The 16313-nt window shown below is 35.7% G+C and overlaps 3 protein-coding genes across 4 annotated transcripts; 1 reads left to right on the top strand and 2 right to left on the bottom strand.

Annotated features, from left to right (window-relative positions):
- Window positions 1-621: 621 nt before the first annotated feature.
- On the bottom strand, window positions 622-2993 carry LOC123269360 (NADH dehydrogenase [ubiquinone] 1 beta subcomplex subunit 5, mitochondrial). The gene is made up of 3 exons (XM_044734983.1): window positions 2842-2993; window positions 2370-2587; window positions 622-1012 (listed from the first exon to the last, which is right to left on the bottom strand). The coding sequence occupies exons 1-3, from the start codon at window positions 2927-2929 to the stop codon at window positions 758-760; spliced, it is 561 nt and encodes a 186-aa protein (XP_044590918.1). The 5' UTR covers window positions 2930-2993; the 3' UTR covers window positions 622-757.
- A 3041-nt stretch (window positions 2994-6034) lies between these two features.
- LOC123268644 (centrosomal protein of 162 kDa) lies at window positions 6035-13206 on the top strand. Its single transcript, XM_044733897.1, has 3 exons — window positions 6035-6235; window positions 6471-6710; window positions 8848-13206. The coding sequence occupies exons 1-3, from the start codon at window positions 6197-6199 to the stop codon at window positions 12547-12549; spliced, it is 3981 nt and encodes a 1326-aa protein (XP_044589832.1). The 5' UTR covers window positions 6035-6196; the 3' UTR covers window positions 12550-13206.
- Window positions 13207-13414: 208 nt separating this feature from the next.
- LOC123268803 (uncharacterized protein DDB_G0283697-like) lies at window positions 13415-15999 on the bottom strand. 2 transcript variants are annotated; one of them, XM_044734161.1, is made up of 5 exons: window positions 15888-15999; window positions 15631-15794; window positions 14557-15351; window positions 13735-14526; window positions 13415-13670 (listed from the first exon to the last, which is right to left on the bottom strand). In XM_044734161.1, the coding sequence occupies exons 2-5, from the start codon at window positions 15792-15794 to the stop codon at window positions 13634-13636; spliced, it is 1788 nt and encodes a 595-aa protein (XP_044590096.1). In that variant the 5' UTR covers window positions 15888-15999; the 3' UTR covers window positions 13415-13633. The 2 variants fall into 2 exon arrangements, with proteins under 2 accessions (XP_044590096.1, XP_044590095.1); XM_044734160.1 differs by having other exon boundaries at window positions 13735-15351.
- Window positions 16000-16313: the final 314 nt, after the last annotated feature.

The raw sequence follows: 16313 nt of genomic DNA, 5'->3' as shown, positions 1-16313 counted from the left end.
CTAGGACCTCAAAACGTCGAGATCTGATGAAAACTCGATTTTCGAAAAACGGGGTAAAACCAATAACTTCCCGATTTTTGAAAATTGTCAATTTTCTTAGCGGGAAGTTAAAAATTTTCGATTTTTTCAAAATTCTACAGTAGAATACTCCCTTAAGATTTCCCTTTTCTTTTGAATATTTTTTTTTTCAGTTTTAAATGACGTTGAGAGACTTTAAATATTATTATTTTCTTGTTAAAGTTATTTAATATTTTGTTCATTGTTAAATTTCATATGCTATTTTTATATAGTACTCAGTACATATCCTTTGTATTATCTTTAGGCCGTTAGAGGACTTTGTCCTACGGCCTTGTCAATAAATTACAAATTACAAAAAGAAGCAAAATAAAAACAATTGTTTTAAGATATAAAATTCACATGAATAAAATTTTTTTCACCTACGACACATTTTTTTTTCCTTTAAAATTAATTAAAAATGCAGTAATAAAAAAAATAGAAATATCAACTATAAATCAGAATAATTTTTTTTTTTAATTTAAAGATTTGAAAAATAATTTTGAAATAAAAATAAATTAATACAATCACGCAATTCTGGAAAATAAAATAAAAACAATTATAAAATATTGCTTAAAGTAAATGATAGATTACCAAATAATTTATTAAGACACTGTACAATAAAGAATAGTCGAATTGAACTATATTTCTATGATAGCCATTATTTCTAAGCTGTTTAATTTCAGAAACAGTAACAGATTCATTACTCAAAGGGTTGACTGTACATCTGTACATCCTTTTCACCCTGGGCCTGTCTTCTGACGTACTGAGCGTTGGTGTAGGGCTCGTAGTAGTAGTACTGGTAGTCAATTCGTTCGTTCATCAGGTTATGGATTTTGTTCTCCAGCTTACGCAGCTTCTGCTTCTCCTGCTCTTCCCAGATGAAGAACATTTGTTTCTCGTACTCTTGTTGATCTGATGGGAAAACGTAGCGGGCTAGCCATCTTGATATTGGATGCTAAAAAAATTTATTTTATATTTTATTAATAAATTTTAATTTCAATTGTTTTAATCAATTTTTTTGCCCTCCGGGCGGAAAGTGGCAACTTTCGTCCCGCTGCGCTAAACTAAGTTGCCACTTTCCGCCTTCGTCGGACAAAAAAATAGTATACACTCCTCGGGAAGTAAATAAGAAAGCCTCAGATCACATGTTTGTTGACCTCGGCTTCGCCTCGGCAACAACAATTACATGTGATCTGAGACATTTCTTACTTTACTTCCCTAGGTGTGTAATATACTATTATTGATTTAAAATTTTTGTTTCAAGTTTAAAAATTTTTTATATTAATTTTTAGAACTAAAAAATTATTTTTTTTAATGCAAATATTCATTGAATAAATTATTTTCAATTTTTTTTAATAAATTCATTTAAGTAATATTAAATTATTTTATAATTGTGAGTACTCTATATTTGACTATTGTGCGGCAGTTTACACGGATATAACGTGTCAACAGCAAATTAGGTTACAGAGAAAGTTAAATGCTTGTGTTCGCTGCATTTTCAAAATATCCAGGTATGAGCATGTAACACCGTATTATGCAGATCTGCACTGGTTAACACTTAAGACTCGGAGAGATTTCTTTTTGTCGTGTCTCGTTTATAAAGCCTTATATTTAAATCAGAAGCCACTTATTGGCAGTCTGTTACATATTCGTGAGCCTCGTCTCCGTAGGGGTGATGTGCGTCAGGATTATCTTGAGTTGCCGAGCTGTCATAGTACGAAATATGATAAGTCTTTTTTAGTTAGTGCAGTCAGAGCTTGGAATCGGTTACCTAATCAATGTACGTCACAGCCTGATTTTCAAACTTTCAGACAAGCCTGTTATGAGTTTTTGCTGAGTGAAGAGAATGTTTTTGATGGTCTTTAGAATTGATGGATGATGGGACGTAATAGCTAATGTAATTTAATAATAATGATTTGTTATAATTTGTTTAAAACTGTTTTACACTATTGTATGAAAATTTTTGTATTTATCTTGGAGGGCCGCAAGGAGTCTTGACTCCATGGCCTTAATAAATAAATAATAATAATGATAATAATAGTAAATATTTTTTTAACATTTCAAAAATTTTTTGAACCAGTAAAAACATTTTTTTTAGTTTAAGAAAATTAAAAATTATATTTTTTAGTAATTTATTTAATTTTCTAACTGAAAGTACTAAATAAAAAATTATTATGAATTTTTATGAAATTATAATTTTTTAAAGCTTCTAAAGATGTAATTTTTCAAATAAATTTTTTTTTGCTGTAATTTATAAGTTAAAAAATAAAAAAATTAAATGATCCTAAATTAGATAAAATAAAAAAAATTACCCGATAATACTCCCAATGTTTAGGTTCATATCCTTCAGGAATTTCCTTGAGCGTAGCAGGTCCAATGAAAACATTAATGCAAAAAACGGCAATCGAGAGCGGAACCACCCCGATCAAGGTGTAGAAATGCAGCAAGTCTTTTGTTTTATGCCAGTGCCAACGTGATGGTCCGAGGGGAAAAACTCGGTGGTGATCACCGGACATGTATCTAGTGACCGCTGAAAAAAATATAAAAATGTCAATTTTATTTAAATGGTCATTTATTAAATTATATAAATATTAAATTAATGTTAATTCAAGTTTAATTTCAAGGTACTATTTTTGATAATTTATTATAGAAAAGTTAAATCATAACAAAAATTGTTTTGGTTAGAATTGCGTAACGACAGTGCTTGATAATTGTAATAATAGCCTATAAGACCAAAAATTAAGATTAAAATATCAAAAAGAAGAACTAGAGAATGTTATATACCATTTAGCGGAGGCTGACTTGGTTTTATTAACTTGCTTGTAGACAAAATCTGTCCTGTATTACGGAGGAGTCCACTCCACGCCGCCATGTTTTAGATTCCGATCGACAAGTAAGGTAGAAAATAGTTACATTATTCTCGAAGACAATTTTTCGATTGGTGGTGACATCTATGAGAGGATGGGAAAAGAATTGTAAGTTGGCGGGAATTTTTTAATTTTTTTATTTTATTTAATAATCAAATTTGTTAAAAAAAATATGACACTGAAGTTAGCAGACGTCTAAAAAGTTTTCATTTTTTTTATTAATTAAACTACAACTAAAAAGGCCATTCGGCAGCCGAAATGGAAGTAGATTTCATAACAATAAAAAAAAACTACTAGGAAATATACAAAAAAAAAAAAATCTGTCATTACACAGATTTTCGCATCATATTTTTAAATATGACGAAATTCCTGATTTATTAATGGAAAATTCATATATTTTTTATTTCTTACATTAAAGGATAATCTGTAACATTCCTACAACGAACAGAAAAAACAGAAACGATTGCAAGAGTAAAATTTCTTAAAAAGATCCAAAGATGGATTTTTGCTTTAAAAAAAAATGTGAGCACATAAATTGAAGTTTAATTTCTCAGGTTTTAGAGGCAATTTACAGGAATCGAATAACTCGACGCGTTCAAAAGTTATTTGAGGGAGAAGTAGTGAAAGTATCAAATTTTCAAAATTTTTAAAATTTTAAATGCTGTAATTTCTAAACTATCTAACCGATTAAGCTCATATTTGAACTTGACCTTCCTAATAGTCGATAGAATAAGTATGTTGAGTTTCATTGAGATCCCTTAAATTGTTGACGCTATCGTCGTGACAAGCAAGCATATCGTATATATATATATGTATATATATATATATATATATACTATATATATATATATACATACATATATAAACTTTCGAAACCATATGTATTTTCTGACTCAGTTCGTCGAGTTAGGTCGAAATATAACAAAATTTATGGAAATTTACGTCATAAGGACAAATACAATAGTTAGATTTTTATGAAATCTACTAAAAAGTATTTCTAAAAAATTACACTTAGTTTTTCAAGTTTTTTATATGTAAAAATTTTTAACTTACCGCTAAGAAAATCGAAGATTTTCAAAAATCGGGAAGTTAAATTTTTGAAATGTGGTTTTTTTGGAATAACTTTTATACGGCTTGACCGATCAATTCTAAAAACTAATCAGCTCTTAACGTTAAAAAAACACGTCGATTGCCGCTAGCCCGGTCGAAATCGGTTAATTCGTTCGTGAGTTATCGTTAACGAAAAAAATCGAAAAAATCGTTTTTTAGGAATTACTTTAAAATTCCTTGTTTGATCAATTTAAAATTTAAAAGTTCTTCATGAGGCTTTAAAAACTGCGTTAAATCCCACCAACCGTGAAAAAATCGGTTTATTCATTCAAAAGTTATTGCGGTTTAAAAATTCGAAAAATAGTGTTTTATTCAACTAGCATATTTTTGAGCGTGGAGAGCTCAAAATGATATGAAAATTATATTTTTGAGCTCGAAGAGCTCAAAAATGTAATAAGTGTAGGTTTGTGCGCTTAAGTATGAAATGAGCGGGAAGTTGCAGGGATGGCCTGTAGGGTCAACCGTTTTCCTAATTTTTTAACTTCCCGCTAAGAAAATCGAAGATTTTCAAAAATCGGGAAATTATTGTTTTCACCCCGTTTTGCAAAAATCGAGTTTTCATCAGATCTCGACGTTTGAAGGTCACAGGAAGCTTCCCTGACTATCCCCGCGAGGTTGTCACGGTGTCTGTATGTATGTGTGTGTGTGTGTGTGAAAGTATGTGAACCGCTTATAACTTTTGAACGGCTTGACCGATTTCATCGCGGTTGGTGCCATTCGAAAGGGCTTGACCAAACTCAGATTTTGAAAACTATTTGGACCGATTCAGATCAATAGATTTTGAGAAATCTTCAAAAAACTGAAAAAAAAATTTTTTTCAAATGTGGTTTTTTTGGAATAACTTTTAAACGGCTTAAAGGTTCAATTCCAAAAACTAATCAGCTCTTAACTTCAAAAAACCACGTCGATCGCCACCAGTCCGGTCAAAATCGGTCGATTCGTTCGAGAGATATCGTGAACGAAAGAAAACCGAAAAAAGTGTTTTTTCGGAATAACTCCAAAATTCCTAGCGCGATCAATTCAAAGATTGAGATTCTTTGTGAGGCTTAAAAACTGCGTCGAATGCTTCGAACCGCGGAAGAATCGGTTTATTCATTCAAAAGTTATTGCGGTTTAAAAATTCCAAAAATAGTGTCTTATCAAATCTCTATCAGACTTTTGAGCTCGAAGAGCTCAAAAGCATAGGAAAGCAATCTCTTTGAGCTCGGAGAGCTCAAAATAACCCATAAATTGTATTTTTAAGCTCGAAGAGCTCAAAAACGTCATTGGTGCAATTTTAAGCGCCTAAGTATGGAATTAGCGGGAAATTGTAGGGATGGCCTTCAGGGTCAACCGTTTTTCTAATTTTTTTTTTAATTGTTTAATTGAAATTTTTTCACTAAAAAATTTCTAAAAATTTTGAATTGTCGGCTAACTTCATTTTCAAAAAAAAATTGCTTTTTTAATTTTTACAATTTTTACACACCAATTTTCTTTTTAATTCTATTTAAAAAATTTATTTATTAAAAATTGCATTTTTAATTTTTTTTATTTTCCCCATGCCAATTTTTAAAAAATTTTATTTAATAAAAAAATTTGTTTCAAAAAATTATTTTTAAAAATTGTATTTTTAATTTTTCAACATTTTTCCATGACAATTTTTTTTTTAATTTTATTAAATAAAAAAATTTCTTCCAAAAAATAATTAAAAAAAATTAGTATTTTTAATTTTTTTTTTAATTTTACGATGTCAATTTTTATTTATTAAAAACTTTATATAAAATTAAGTATTAAATGTCTGCTAATAAATTAATTTTTATAAAAATTTTTATCCTTTAAAGGATGATAAAGAAGAGATTGCAGATGGCGCATCAGTTGCGGAACTATTATAATAAAGCTATTATAGCAGCCATTGATAGTAGCGCGTCTTACCTTAACCACAATTAAGCCAATAGAATATGTTCTTAAAATTATTTCACGGGCCTGCAAGAAGATGGCGGCTCCGTATAAATGGAGAAGGGTGAAAAAATAAAAATAGATTCATAACCACTGATAAAGCCAAAAAGTGAAAATAAACAAACCAACAAAGTAATTAAGTGTCAAATAATGATTCTAATAACAATAAACAAGCATAAGACCTAAGTTATTTAAAATAATAACTTAGATTAGTAGAGTTAGTAATAATGACCAGTGAAACAAAGGAACAGATCAATAATGACGATGTAAGTAATCTTTTATTCTTTTTCTAGTAAATATAATAAATTATCCTGGTTAGAAAAAATAATTAAAAATTGATAATTATCAATTATTATCATTCAAAATTAATCTTTATTTTTTAAAGAGAATTTAAAATTATTGGAAAGATTCAAAAGTATCAAAAGTAATTAAAGTTTATGTTGTTTATATGGGTTTTTTTTTTTTTTTTTTTAAATACTATGCGTGTATTTTTGTTTGTAGCTTTTTAAAACCGATGAAAACAGCCTGAGTTCTTCAATAAGCTTGAGTATCGGCGAATGTTCCGTTCGCCTAAGAGAAAAGCCTCCGGTTGTTGACCAGGATGTTAACCAGCCTCAACAGAATGATGGAAAATGGTGGGTTAAAAAACCTAAAAAGGTGGAAGAACCTAAGACTAGAGTTTCTAAGGATGCTACGCATTCTTCGATGAAGGAGTTTCTTGAGAAAGAAAAAATGTGCAAGGTAATTTACAATTTTAATAAAAAATTTCGAAATAAATTGTAATTTAAAAAACAACAAATTAGAAAAACGGTTGACCCTGAAGGCCATCCCTGCAACTTCCCGCTAATTCCATACTTAGGCGCTTAAAATTCCACCAATGACATTTTTGAGCTCTTCGAGCTTAAAAATACAATTTATGGGTTATTTTGAGCTCTCCAAGCTCAAAGAGATTGTTTTCCTATGCTTTTGAGCTCTTCGAGCTCAAAAGTCTGATAGAGATTTGATAAGACACTATTTTTTGAATTTTTAAACCGCAATAACTTTTGAATGAATAAACCGATTTTCACGCGGTTGGCAGCATTCGACGCAGTTTTTCAAGCCTCACAAAGAATCTTAAATTTTGAATTGATCGCGCTAGGAATTTTGGAGTTATTCCGAAAAAACACTTTTTTCGGTTTTCTTTCGTTCACGATATCTCTCGAACGAATCAACCGATTTTGACCGGACTGGTGGCGATCGACGTGGTTTTTTGAGGTTAAGAGCTGATTAGTTTTTGGAATTGAACCTTTAAGCCGTTTAAAAGTTATTCCAAAAAAACCACATTTGAAAAAAATTTTTTTTTCAGTTTTTTGAAGATTTCTCAAAATCTATTGATCTGAATCGGTCCAAATAGTTTTCAAAATCTAAGTTTGGTCAAGCCCTTTCGAATGGCACCAACCGCGATGAAATCGGTCAAGCCGTTCAAAAGTTATAAGCGGTTCACATACTTTCACACACACACACACACACACACACACACATACATACATACATACATACATACATACAGACACCGTGACAACCTCGCGGGGATAGTCAGGGAAGCATCCTGTGACCTTCAAACGTCGAGATCTGATGAAAACTCGATTTTTGCTAAACGGGGTGAAAACAATAACCCCGATTTTTGAAAATCTTCGATTTTCTTAGCGGGAAGTTAAAAAATTAGAAAAACGGTTGACCCTAAAGGCCAACCCTGCAACTTCCCGCTCATTTCATACTTAAGCGCACAAACCTACACTTATTACATTTTTGAGCTCTTCGAGCTCAAAAATATAATTTTCGTATCATTTTGAGCTCTCCACGCTCAAAAATTTGCTAGAAGTTGAATAAAACACTATTTTTCGAATTTTTAAACCGCAATAACTTTTGAATGAGTGAACCGATTTTTTCGCGGTTGGTGGCATTTAACGCAGTTTTTAAAGCCTCATGAAGAACTTTTAAGTTAAAATTGATCGAACAAGGAATTTCAAAGTAATTCCCAAAAAACGATTTTTTCGATTTTTTTCGTTAACGATAACTCACGAACGAATTAACCGATTTAGACCGGGCTATCGGCAATCGACGTGTTTTTTTAACGTTAAGAGCTGATTAGTTTTTAGAATTGATCGGTCAAGCCGTATAAAAGTTATTCTAAAAAAACCACATTTCAAAAAAATTTTTTTTGCAGTTTTTTTGAGATTTCTTAAAATTTACTGGTTTGAATCGATCCAAATTGTGCTCAAAATCTAAGTTTAGTCAAGCCCTTTCGAATGGCGCCAACTGCGATGAAATCGGTCAAGCTGTTCAAAAGTTATGAGAGGTTTACATACGGACGTGCACACATACACACACACACACACACACACACACACACACACACACACACACACACACACACACACACACACACACACACACACACACACACACACACACACACACATACATACATACAGACATAGTGACAACATCGCGGGGGTAGTCAGGGAAGCTTCCTGTGACCTTCAAACGTCAAGATCTGATGAAAACTCGATTTTTGCAAAACGGGGTGAAACCAATAACTTCCCGATTTTTGAAAATTTTCAATTTTCTTAGCGGGAAGTTAAAAATATTTTATTAGAGAAAGATAAACGTAAAATGCTTTTTAAATATTTTTTTTAGTCACTTTTTTCTTTTCAAACTATTAATTTAAAATTAGTTTAATAGTAAATAACTTACTTTATAGTAAATAACACTTTATAGTAAATAACTTATTAAATTATAATTTGTAATATTAAAAATATTTGTTTTAAAAATTATTTATATTTTTGATTGCAACCTTCCTTAAAAATTTAATATCTAAATTTTTGTAATTTTCCAGATTCAAAACAACACATCAAAAGACAAAGATGACACCCTCTGCGACATCTTGGCATCAACAGCCTTCGACAAATACCCCTCAGACTTCGAGAACGCGACTGACGAGGACATCGGAAGTTTCCTGGAAGAAATGAGCAAGATAGCAGGCGCCCTGAGCCCTAATTCCGCCCCAGAACGCACAAAATCAACAGAATCCAGTAAAATAACAACCGAAGAAGAAAAATCAGTGGAAGAACTGCTAGAAGAAGCCGAAAAACTCGTCCGTGAGAACGTAGGGCTCTCCAAAAGCGCTTCCAGGTCAGACACCCTGGTTCCCGATGAGAAATCCCGCTCAGCTGACGACCTGGATCGGGCCCATAACCTGGAGGACGACATCTTCCAGTTGATCGAGCAAGAAGTCCACCGGGAGATCCGCAAGAGCCCCAGGAGCCCTAAAAAGACTTCCCCTAGCCCCGACTGCGAGGTAGTTTACGAAAACGTAAATTTGAAACCAAAAGGACTCGGCCTTCAACGTCAAAGATTCGAAGAGCAGAAGGTTGAAGTTTCCAGTTCTTCTGATTTAGATGATCCAATAGAGCGCCATTCTAAGTCAGAGGATCTTAAGAACACCAAGAAGGCCAGCCAGGATGACCAGAACCTCAGGAAGGAGATTACTGATGTTGACAAGGACTTCTTTGATGACTTGCTAAGAAAATCAAGGGACAAAGCTGAAGGGAAGATTTCCTCCAGTTCGAGTTTTGGCCAAGAAGACTTCTCGCACTTTCTCAAAATTCTGCAGAATCAAGATCACAGTGATGCCAAGCCTCCAGCTGAAAGCTTGATCACTTGTCTGCCCAATGATCCCAAGAATTCAACCTACCCAGAGAAGGAAATCACGGAGATTTTGGAGCGGGAGCTGACCAAGGTTGCTGAAGATGGAAAAGAAGGAAGTAAACGAGGTAAGTCGTCAGATAATTCACGATTGTCAAGGAAATCTAGCCGAGATCGCGGTATTGATATTACAAAGGTCATTAATAATCAAAACGAGCTATATTCCGTGGGATTGACTCCTAGATTAGAGTTATTTGCCGATGCAATTCCTAAATTGATTGCCGAAAAAACAGACTCTGCTTTTAGCGAGAATTCTGCAGTACCGACTGATAAATTTTCTAGCCAAGATTTAAAACTTCAAATAGTTCCCGTAAATTTAGCGACTAAAAGTAATTCTGTGACTAAGATTAAGAATCCAAAACCTGAAGCGAAAGGTTTAGGTCCTTCAAAAAGCTGCGATCAATTGTCGAGACCAATGAAATCCTTTCGTTCTTTGGACGACATTAATTCGCGAACAGATGCCAAAAAATTCCCGCCAAAATCAAAGCGAACTTCTTCGACGACTAATGTCAGTATTAAGCCGAATTTAACAACGCTAGCTTCTAGGGTGAAATTTTCGGTTAAACCGGTGAAGAACCGTACGTTGAAAAGAAGCGATTCTACGGATGGGAGGAATTCATTAGCGGGAGGAGATTCTAAGTTGAATTTTAAGAAAGATGACTGGGAGGTGCTGTTTAATGAGGAGAAGCACAAGAATGTGCTTCTGAGGAATCAGATCGAGGCAGAAGCTAGGCAGTACAAGCAACAGATAGAAGGAATGAGGGTGTCCTTTGAAGAAGAGCTTTTCGCGGTAAAGAAGGCTAATATTATTCTAAAAGCACAAATTGATGAGCTAAGTTTGAAGAGGACTGAAGTTCCGATTAGTTCTAAGGGAGATACGAGGGTTTTGTTGTTGGAAAAGGAGTTGGAGAAGCAGGAGAGCTTGTTGAAGACTTATGAAGGGGAGAACAAGCGCCTGATGGCGGAGGCAAAGAAGTTCCAGGAGGAAAAGCGGGTTTGGGAGAAGGGGGAGAAGAAAGAGGTTAGGAATCTTGAGGATGAGACGCTTAAGTTGAATGATATTATCAAAGATTTGAGGGAGGAGATCTTGAAGTTCAATTTTGAGGTCTCGGATTTGAGGCAGAAGAACAGTGAGGCTGCGATGAAGAATGATGACCTTCAGCAGCAGAATAGTCTGGTTTGTGAGGAGCTTAGTATGTACAAAGAGCAGCTGAAGACCAAAGACAGGTTTATTAGTGAGAAATTGAGCGCTTGGAGCGCTGAAGAAGCGGAGAGTAGGAGGAGGATGGAGGAAATGCGGATTGAGCTGAATTCTAAGAATGAGAAGCTTAAGTTTGCTAATGAGGAGCTTAGGAGGTTCCATGAAGCGATTGGACCTTTGGAAAAAGAGCTGCTGGATTTGAGGACTAGGGAGCAGAGTTTGCTGGAGAAGATTCAGGTGTCACGGAGTCACGTTGAGCGTGAGAAGGTTTTGACCCAGAAATTGAAGGACCAGGTGATTCTGGATAATAAAAAGATCTTGGATCTTAATAGGCAGGTTAGGGAAATGGAACGGATTTTAAAGCGGAAGAATCCTGATTCGGTGTCTGCGTTGATTCTTACGGCAAAGTCTGACAATGAGAGGATTAATATTGAGAAAGTAAGGCTGCTTGAGGACAGAATTGCGTCCCTTGAAGGGGAGATTCGAGCGAAAGAAGAGTACGGACAGGAAAAATTGACGGAGTTACAGAAGAAGTTTGTGGAAATGAAGGAGAAGTATGCTAATCAGGTTAAGGAGCTGGAGGAGAAGATTAAGGAGGGAAGCCAGAGGGAGAAAGTGAGGAGAGATGTGTCGGTTCAAGTGGCGCCGTCTGTGGAGAGTCGAGGAAGTGAAGCGAGGAGAGATTCGGAAGAGAAAAGAGAGAGGAGAGATTCTAAGAGTGGAAAAGTTGGTAAGGAGGATGCCCATTTGTTGGCGACTATAAGAGGACTAAAGATGGAGCTCCAGGGGAAAGATAAGATGTTCGGGAAGCTTACTAGGGAAATGGCGGAGCTTCAGAAGATGAATCGGAAGTTGCAGAAGGAACGGGAGAAGTTATTTAATGATAGGAAGAACTTTAAGATTGAAGAAAGGAAGATTTGTAGTTCAGGAGTGGTAAGGAGTGAGGATCACAATTCTAATTATCAAAATGGACATGTTAATGGCAAGCTTACGGGTTCGACATCTAGGTTGTACGATCCTTCGGTTTATTCGGAAAATGGAGAAGAAAATGGTGGAGGAAAACGTCTGCAGGAGGAGAATGAGTTCTTGAAGGAGGAATTGGCGAAAGTTAATAAGGAGTTTTTGGGACTGAAGACTAAGAGGTTGCATGACTTGAATCTGCTGCAGGATGAGCATGATCGGGAGCTGGCGGAACTGGTTAAGGAGTACAGTGATAAGTTTGGAGATTCTAAGGTTGTGAAGCTTCAAGGACAGATTAGTAATCAAGGAGCTGTGATTGGGCGGCTGAAGGAGCAGATTGAGGAACTGAAGGATTATAAGGAGCAGGTTCTGGTTCTGAAGGTGGAAAGGGAGCACTTGGAGAATAAGGTTAAGGTGCTGAATGAGAAGGTGAAATATTTGTCGACTCCTGGGACGGAGCAGCTGCAGCTTCTGCAGGAGAAGATCACCATTTTGCAGCAGAGACACGAGAGCAGGGAAATGACGCTGCAGAATTTGGTGAGGGAGTTGTTGAGGAGCAAGACTCAGTGCCGGGATTGTAGGGGTGAAAAAGGGAAGAATAGGCAGTTGTGCTACTTCAGGCAGGAACTTGATCATATCTTGGCGATGCTTCAAGAAATCGCCAATGTTTAGAATTTTGTATTTAGAGTTTGACTAGATTTTTTTATTTTGCTGTCTGTTTTTTGGGTTACTTTTTTGAGGATTTAAGTGATAGCGAGCCAAAATACCTGATGTCCAACCGATCGGTTTCCATTTAGTTTTGGGTGCAATCAAAATGGAGTTTTGGTTGGTTGGAATCACTGCCAAAGATTATGCCGTGTTTTATTTAACTAAAAAATAAAAACAAAATCTTGCCATGAAATTTTATTTTTAATAATCAAGTTGATCTTCCAAAAGTAGATGAACTTTCACAAATAATAGTATAATTTAATTCCTATAATGAATCTAGATATTCCTTATTTATTTTTAAAATAATATATTTTTGAGTATTTTATATTAGACTAAGAATATTATCATACATGTTTATTAACTATTTATATTTATAGAAAATTTCAACTGATAGGTTATAATTGACACGATCAACGAATTTCACGCTCAAAAACATTCTTTTTCACTTTAACCTAGGCACAAACAACGGACTACCGTTTCTATCAATAATTATCAGTATTGCACATATTGTTTGTAATTTAGCTTTAATAATAAATGTACAAAGTCTTCAGTTATTTATAATTCATTGCTGGATGGTTTGTGAATCTAATATCTATTAAATAAAATTTATTATTGAAACTTTGTCGAGTTTTTTGTTCCTTAACCTTGTATTTCACAACTTAGCAAGTAACTCACGACAAAATGGTGTCTGGAATCAAAATGGACGTCAGAACTTGCATACAGCGCTCCTGTGGTCGTTTCCGTAACTAGACCTTGGAATCGACGGAGGTAAGCTTGAAAATTGGTATAAGGGGGAATTTTTTAATTTTTGAATAAATAACAGGTAATATAAGACACAAAAAATATTTATTTATTCATCAATAACAGGATACAGAGAACTACACTAAATATATAATATGTAATATATAGTCATAATTTTTTAATAATGAGTAATAATTATCTGGCTGTAAATATTTTTGGAACTACAGGACTAGTTAGGATTTAGGCCAGAATATAGATAAATATAGAGTGCCAGAATTGCCAGTTATATTTCAGCTTAAGATAATGTTTACCAGGCTGCAAGACGAGCTTGGGGGATGATGGACCTGTAACAGAAATAAATAACCATCAGCACTACAGAAGAGTTTCAAAATAAATTTGTTAAATTACCTAAAGTAGCTAGCCTTGCCCTGGAAGATAGAAGCAGCGTAGATAGTAAACAAACCAGCTACAAGAGCCTGTTTGATAAACTCGTAGTCATATTTAGCACTAATTTCTGGCAACTTGAAGTAGTTAACTCGGATCTGATCTTCTCCTGATACCCTGATTGTATCAGCTTTGCGATCATCAGTTAGCCGTTCCCTAGAGATGGACTCTCGTCGAATTCGGCTGACTAACGGAGCACGTTGAGCATTGTTATCATGGACCCTCCGTTCATTTTGAGTTTTGCGAGTTCTTGAGCTTTCTGCTTCATGTTTTCCTATACTTTCTGCTCTAGTAGCAGAAAAACGTTGATCCCGTGCATCACGTCCTCGGATTTCAGATACCCTGCGTTCGTCGCGGACTCGGGAACCTTCAACAGATCTTTTTTTGCGATTTTCTGAGAGTTCTGCAGTAGAACGACGCTCATCTCGCGATTCGCGAGCTCTAGATGCTTCTACAACTCGTCGTTCACGTGAATCTAACGATCTAGAAGCTGCACGACGTTCGTCTCGCGATTCGCGAGCTCTAGATGCTTCTATAACTCGTCGTTCCCGTGAATCTAGCGATCTAGAAGCTGCACGATGTTCGTCTCGCGATTCTTGAATTCTAGATGTTTCTACAATTCGCCTTTCACGTGAATCTAATGATCTAGAGGCTGCACGACGTTCATCTCGTGATTCGCGAACTCGAGAAGCTCCAACAATTCGTTGCTCACGTGAATCTAGTGATCTAGAAGCCATACGACGTTCATTTCGCGATTTACGAGTTTGGTCAAGACGTCTAGTTGATTCGCGAGCTTGATCAAGTCGTCTAGTTGATTCACGAACTCTAGAAGCTTCAACAATTCGTCGCTCACGTGAATCTAGTGATCTAGAAACTCCACGACGTTCATCTCGTGATTCGCGGGCTTGATCAAGACGTCTAGTTGATTCGCGAGCTCTAAAAGCTTCAACAATTCGTCGTTCACGTGAATTTAGTGATCTAGAAGCCAAATGACGTTCATCTCGTGATTCTCGAACTCTAGATGCTTCTAAAACTCGTCGTTCACGTGAATCTAACGATCTAGAAGCCACACGACGTTCGTCTCGAGATTCACGAACTCTAAAAACTTCAGCAAGCCGTCTCTCCACTGCTCTAGAATCTACTCGTCGATCTCGCGAATTTTCCTGAGTTTCAAGCCGTCTACTCCGCGAAACGTCTCGGTTTCGTAGATCCCGAACTCTAGTCTCCTCAACTCGTCGATCCCGAACTGAAGCGCGGATTTCTCCGCGATTGTGACGGCTTTCAGCTTTCTGACGGCTTTCAGCATTTCGGATTCTAGCAAAACTCTCCAATTGCCTATCGCGGTTCAGTCTTTGGCTCTCTCTTAAGTTTCTGCTCAGTCTTCGACTCTCCAACCGAGCATCGACTTCTCGACGAGCTATTCGTCGAGCATCGACGCGATCTAGGGACCTGGATCGTGATATTCTTGACTGATCCAGCTTGTAGGGGTCGATTCGGTGGTCAAATTCAAGTCCTTTGGCAGCCGGGTCGTCAGCAAACGATCGGAAGAGCATGGCTAGCTCATTTGGGCAAGCGTCAACTCTGGAAATCATAATTAAAGAACAATTAGAAGTAATATCAAAGGAATTGGACAAGATAAGATAAATCGACATTCTAATTAGCAAATTGTCAGACTCAATTTTAGAAAATCTTGCATTTGTACGAAAAAACAATTAATTCAAAATTTATTATCACTTTAAAAAACAATATTTTGGTTTGGATTATTCAAATAATTTATAATTAGAATATTTCTACAATCTTATAAAAAATAAGAAGTTATACCAATTGCTAATTTAACCGTCGAAATGTTTGATGACTTACTCATGTGGTGCAGTGTGCTTCAGTTCAGGACCAGCCAGGCTTCCAGATCTTCCAGCTCGGTCTCTGGACACTAGGCCCAAAGTCATGCAAGCCAGAGACACCACCATCAGACCAACATACTGCCAGGAGCGAACTGGTAGAACTGTGAATCGTGTTCGCCTCATCTGCAAGGAAGATTAGCAGAATTAGTGATGATGATGATGATGATGATGATGACGGCGATGGTGACGATGATGATGGTGTAATGCAATACTTACTGTTGAATAGATTCCGCTTGTCGATTGTCGGTTCCTTGGTTGAGAATTGAAGGATACTCCACCAATGTTCCGAGTACTGTGATGCTCCAGCAGAGGAAACCCTCGTATTTATACTCTCGATCTAGTGCGAGCGCTATAATTCAATTTAATTCCAATCGGGAGTTATCAGCGGCGAACACATGCGACCACCTTTTGCTTGGTGAGCCGTGCGTTTAACCATAAATGTGGGGGCGTAATGTACCGGTTAAGAATCTGAAGCAATCATTCTCTTTTCAAATGCTCTGTCCAATCAGCCGGAAAATTGGGTACTCTATTTTTAAATTATTAGTGTCCTCTATAAAATTATTTATGAAGCATCTGGCGGTGCTGATAAGCTGGAATCGGTCAAGGTTGCTAAAAATAGATTGGGTAATATTGATTTTAAAT

The sequence above is a fragment of the Cotesia glomerata genome, linkage group LG7, assembly GCF_020080835.1.
Source record: "Cotesia glomerata isolate CgM1 linkage group LG7, MPM_Cglom_v2.3, whole genome shotgun sequence".
In the NCBI taxonomy this organism is placed as follows: Eukaryota; Metazoa; Arthropoda; class Insecta; order Hymenoptera; family Braconidae; genus Cotesia; species Cotesia glomerata.
The sequence above is the reverse complement of the archived record's forward strand: the minus strand, read 5'-3'. Positions and strand labels throughout refer to the sequence as shown.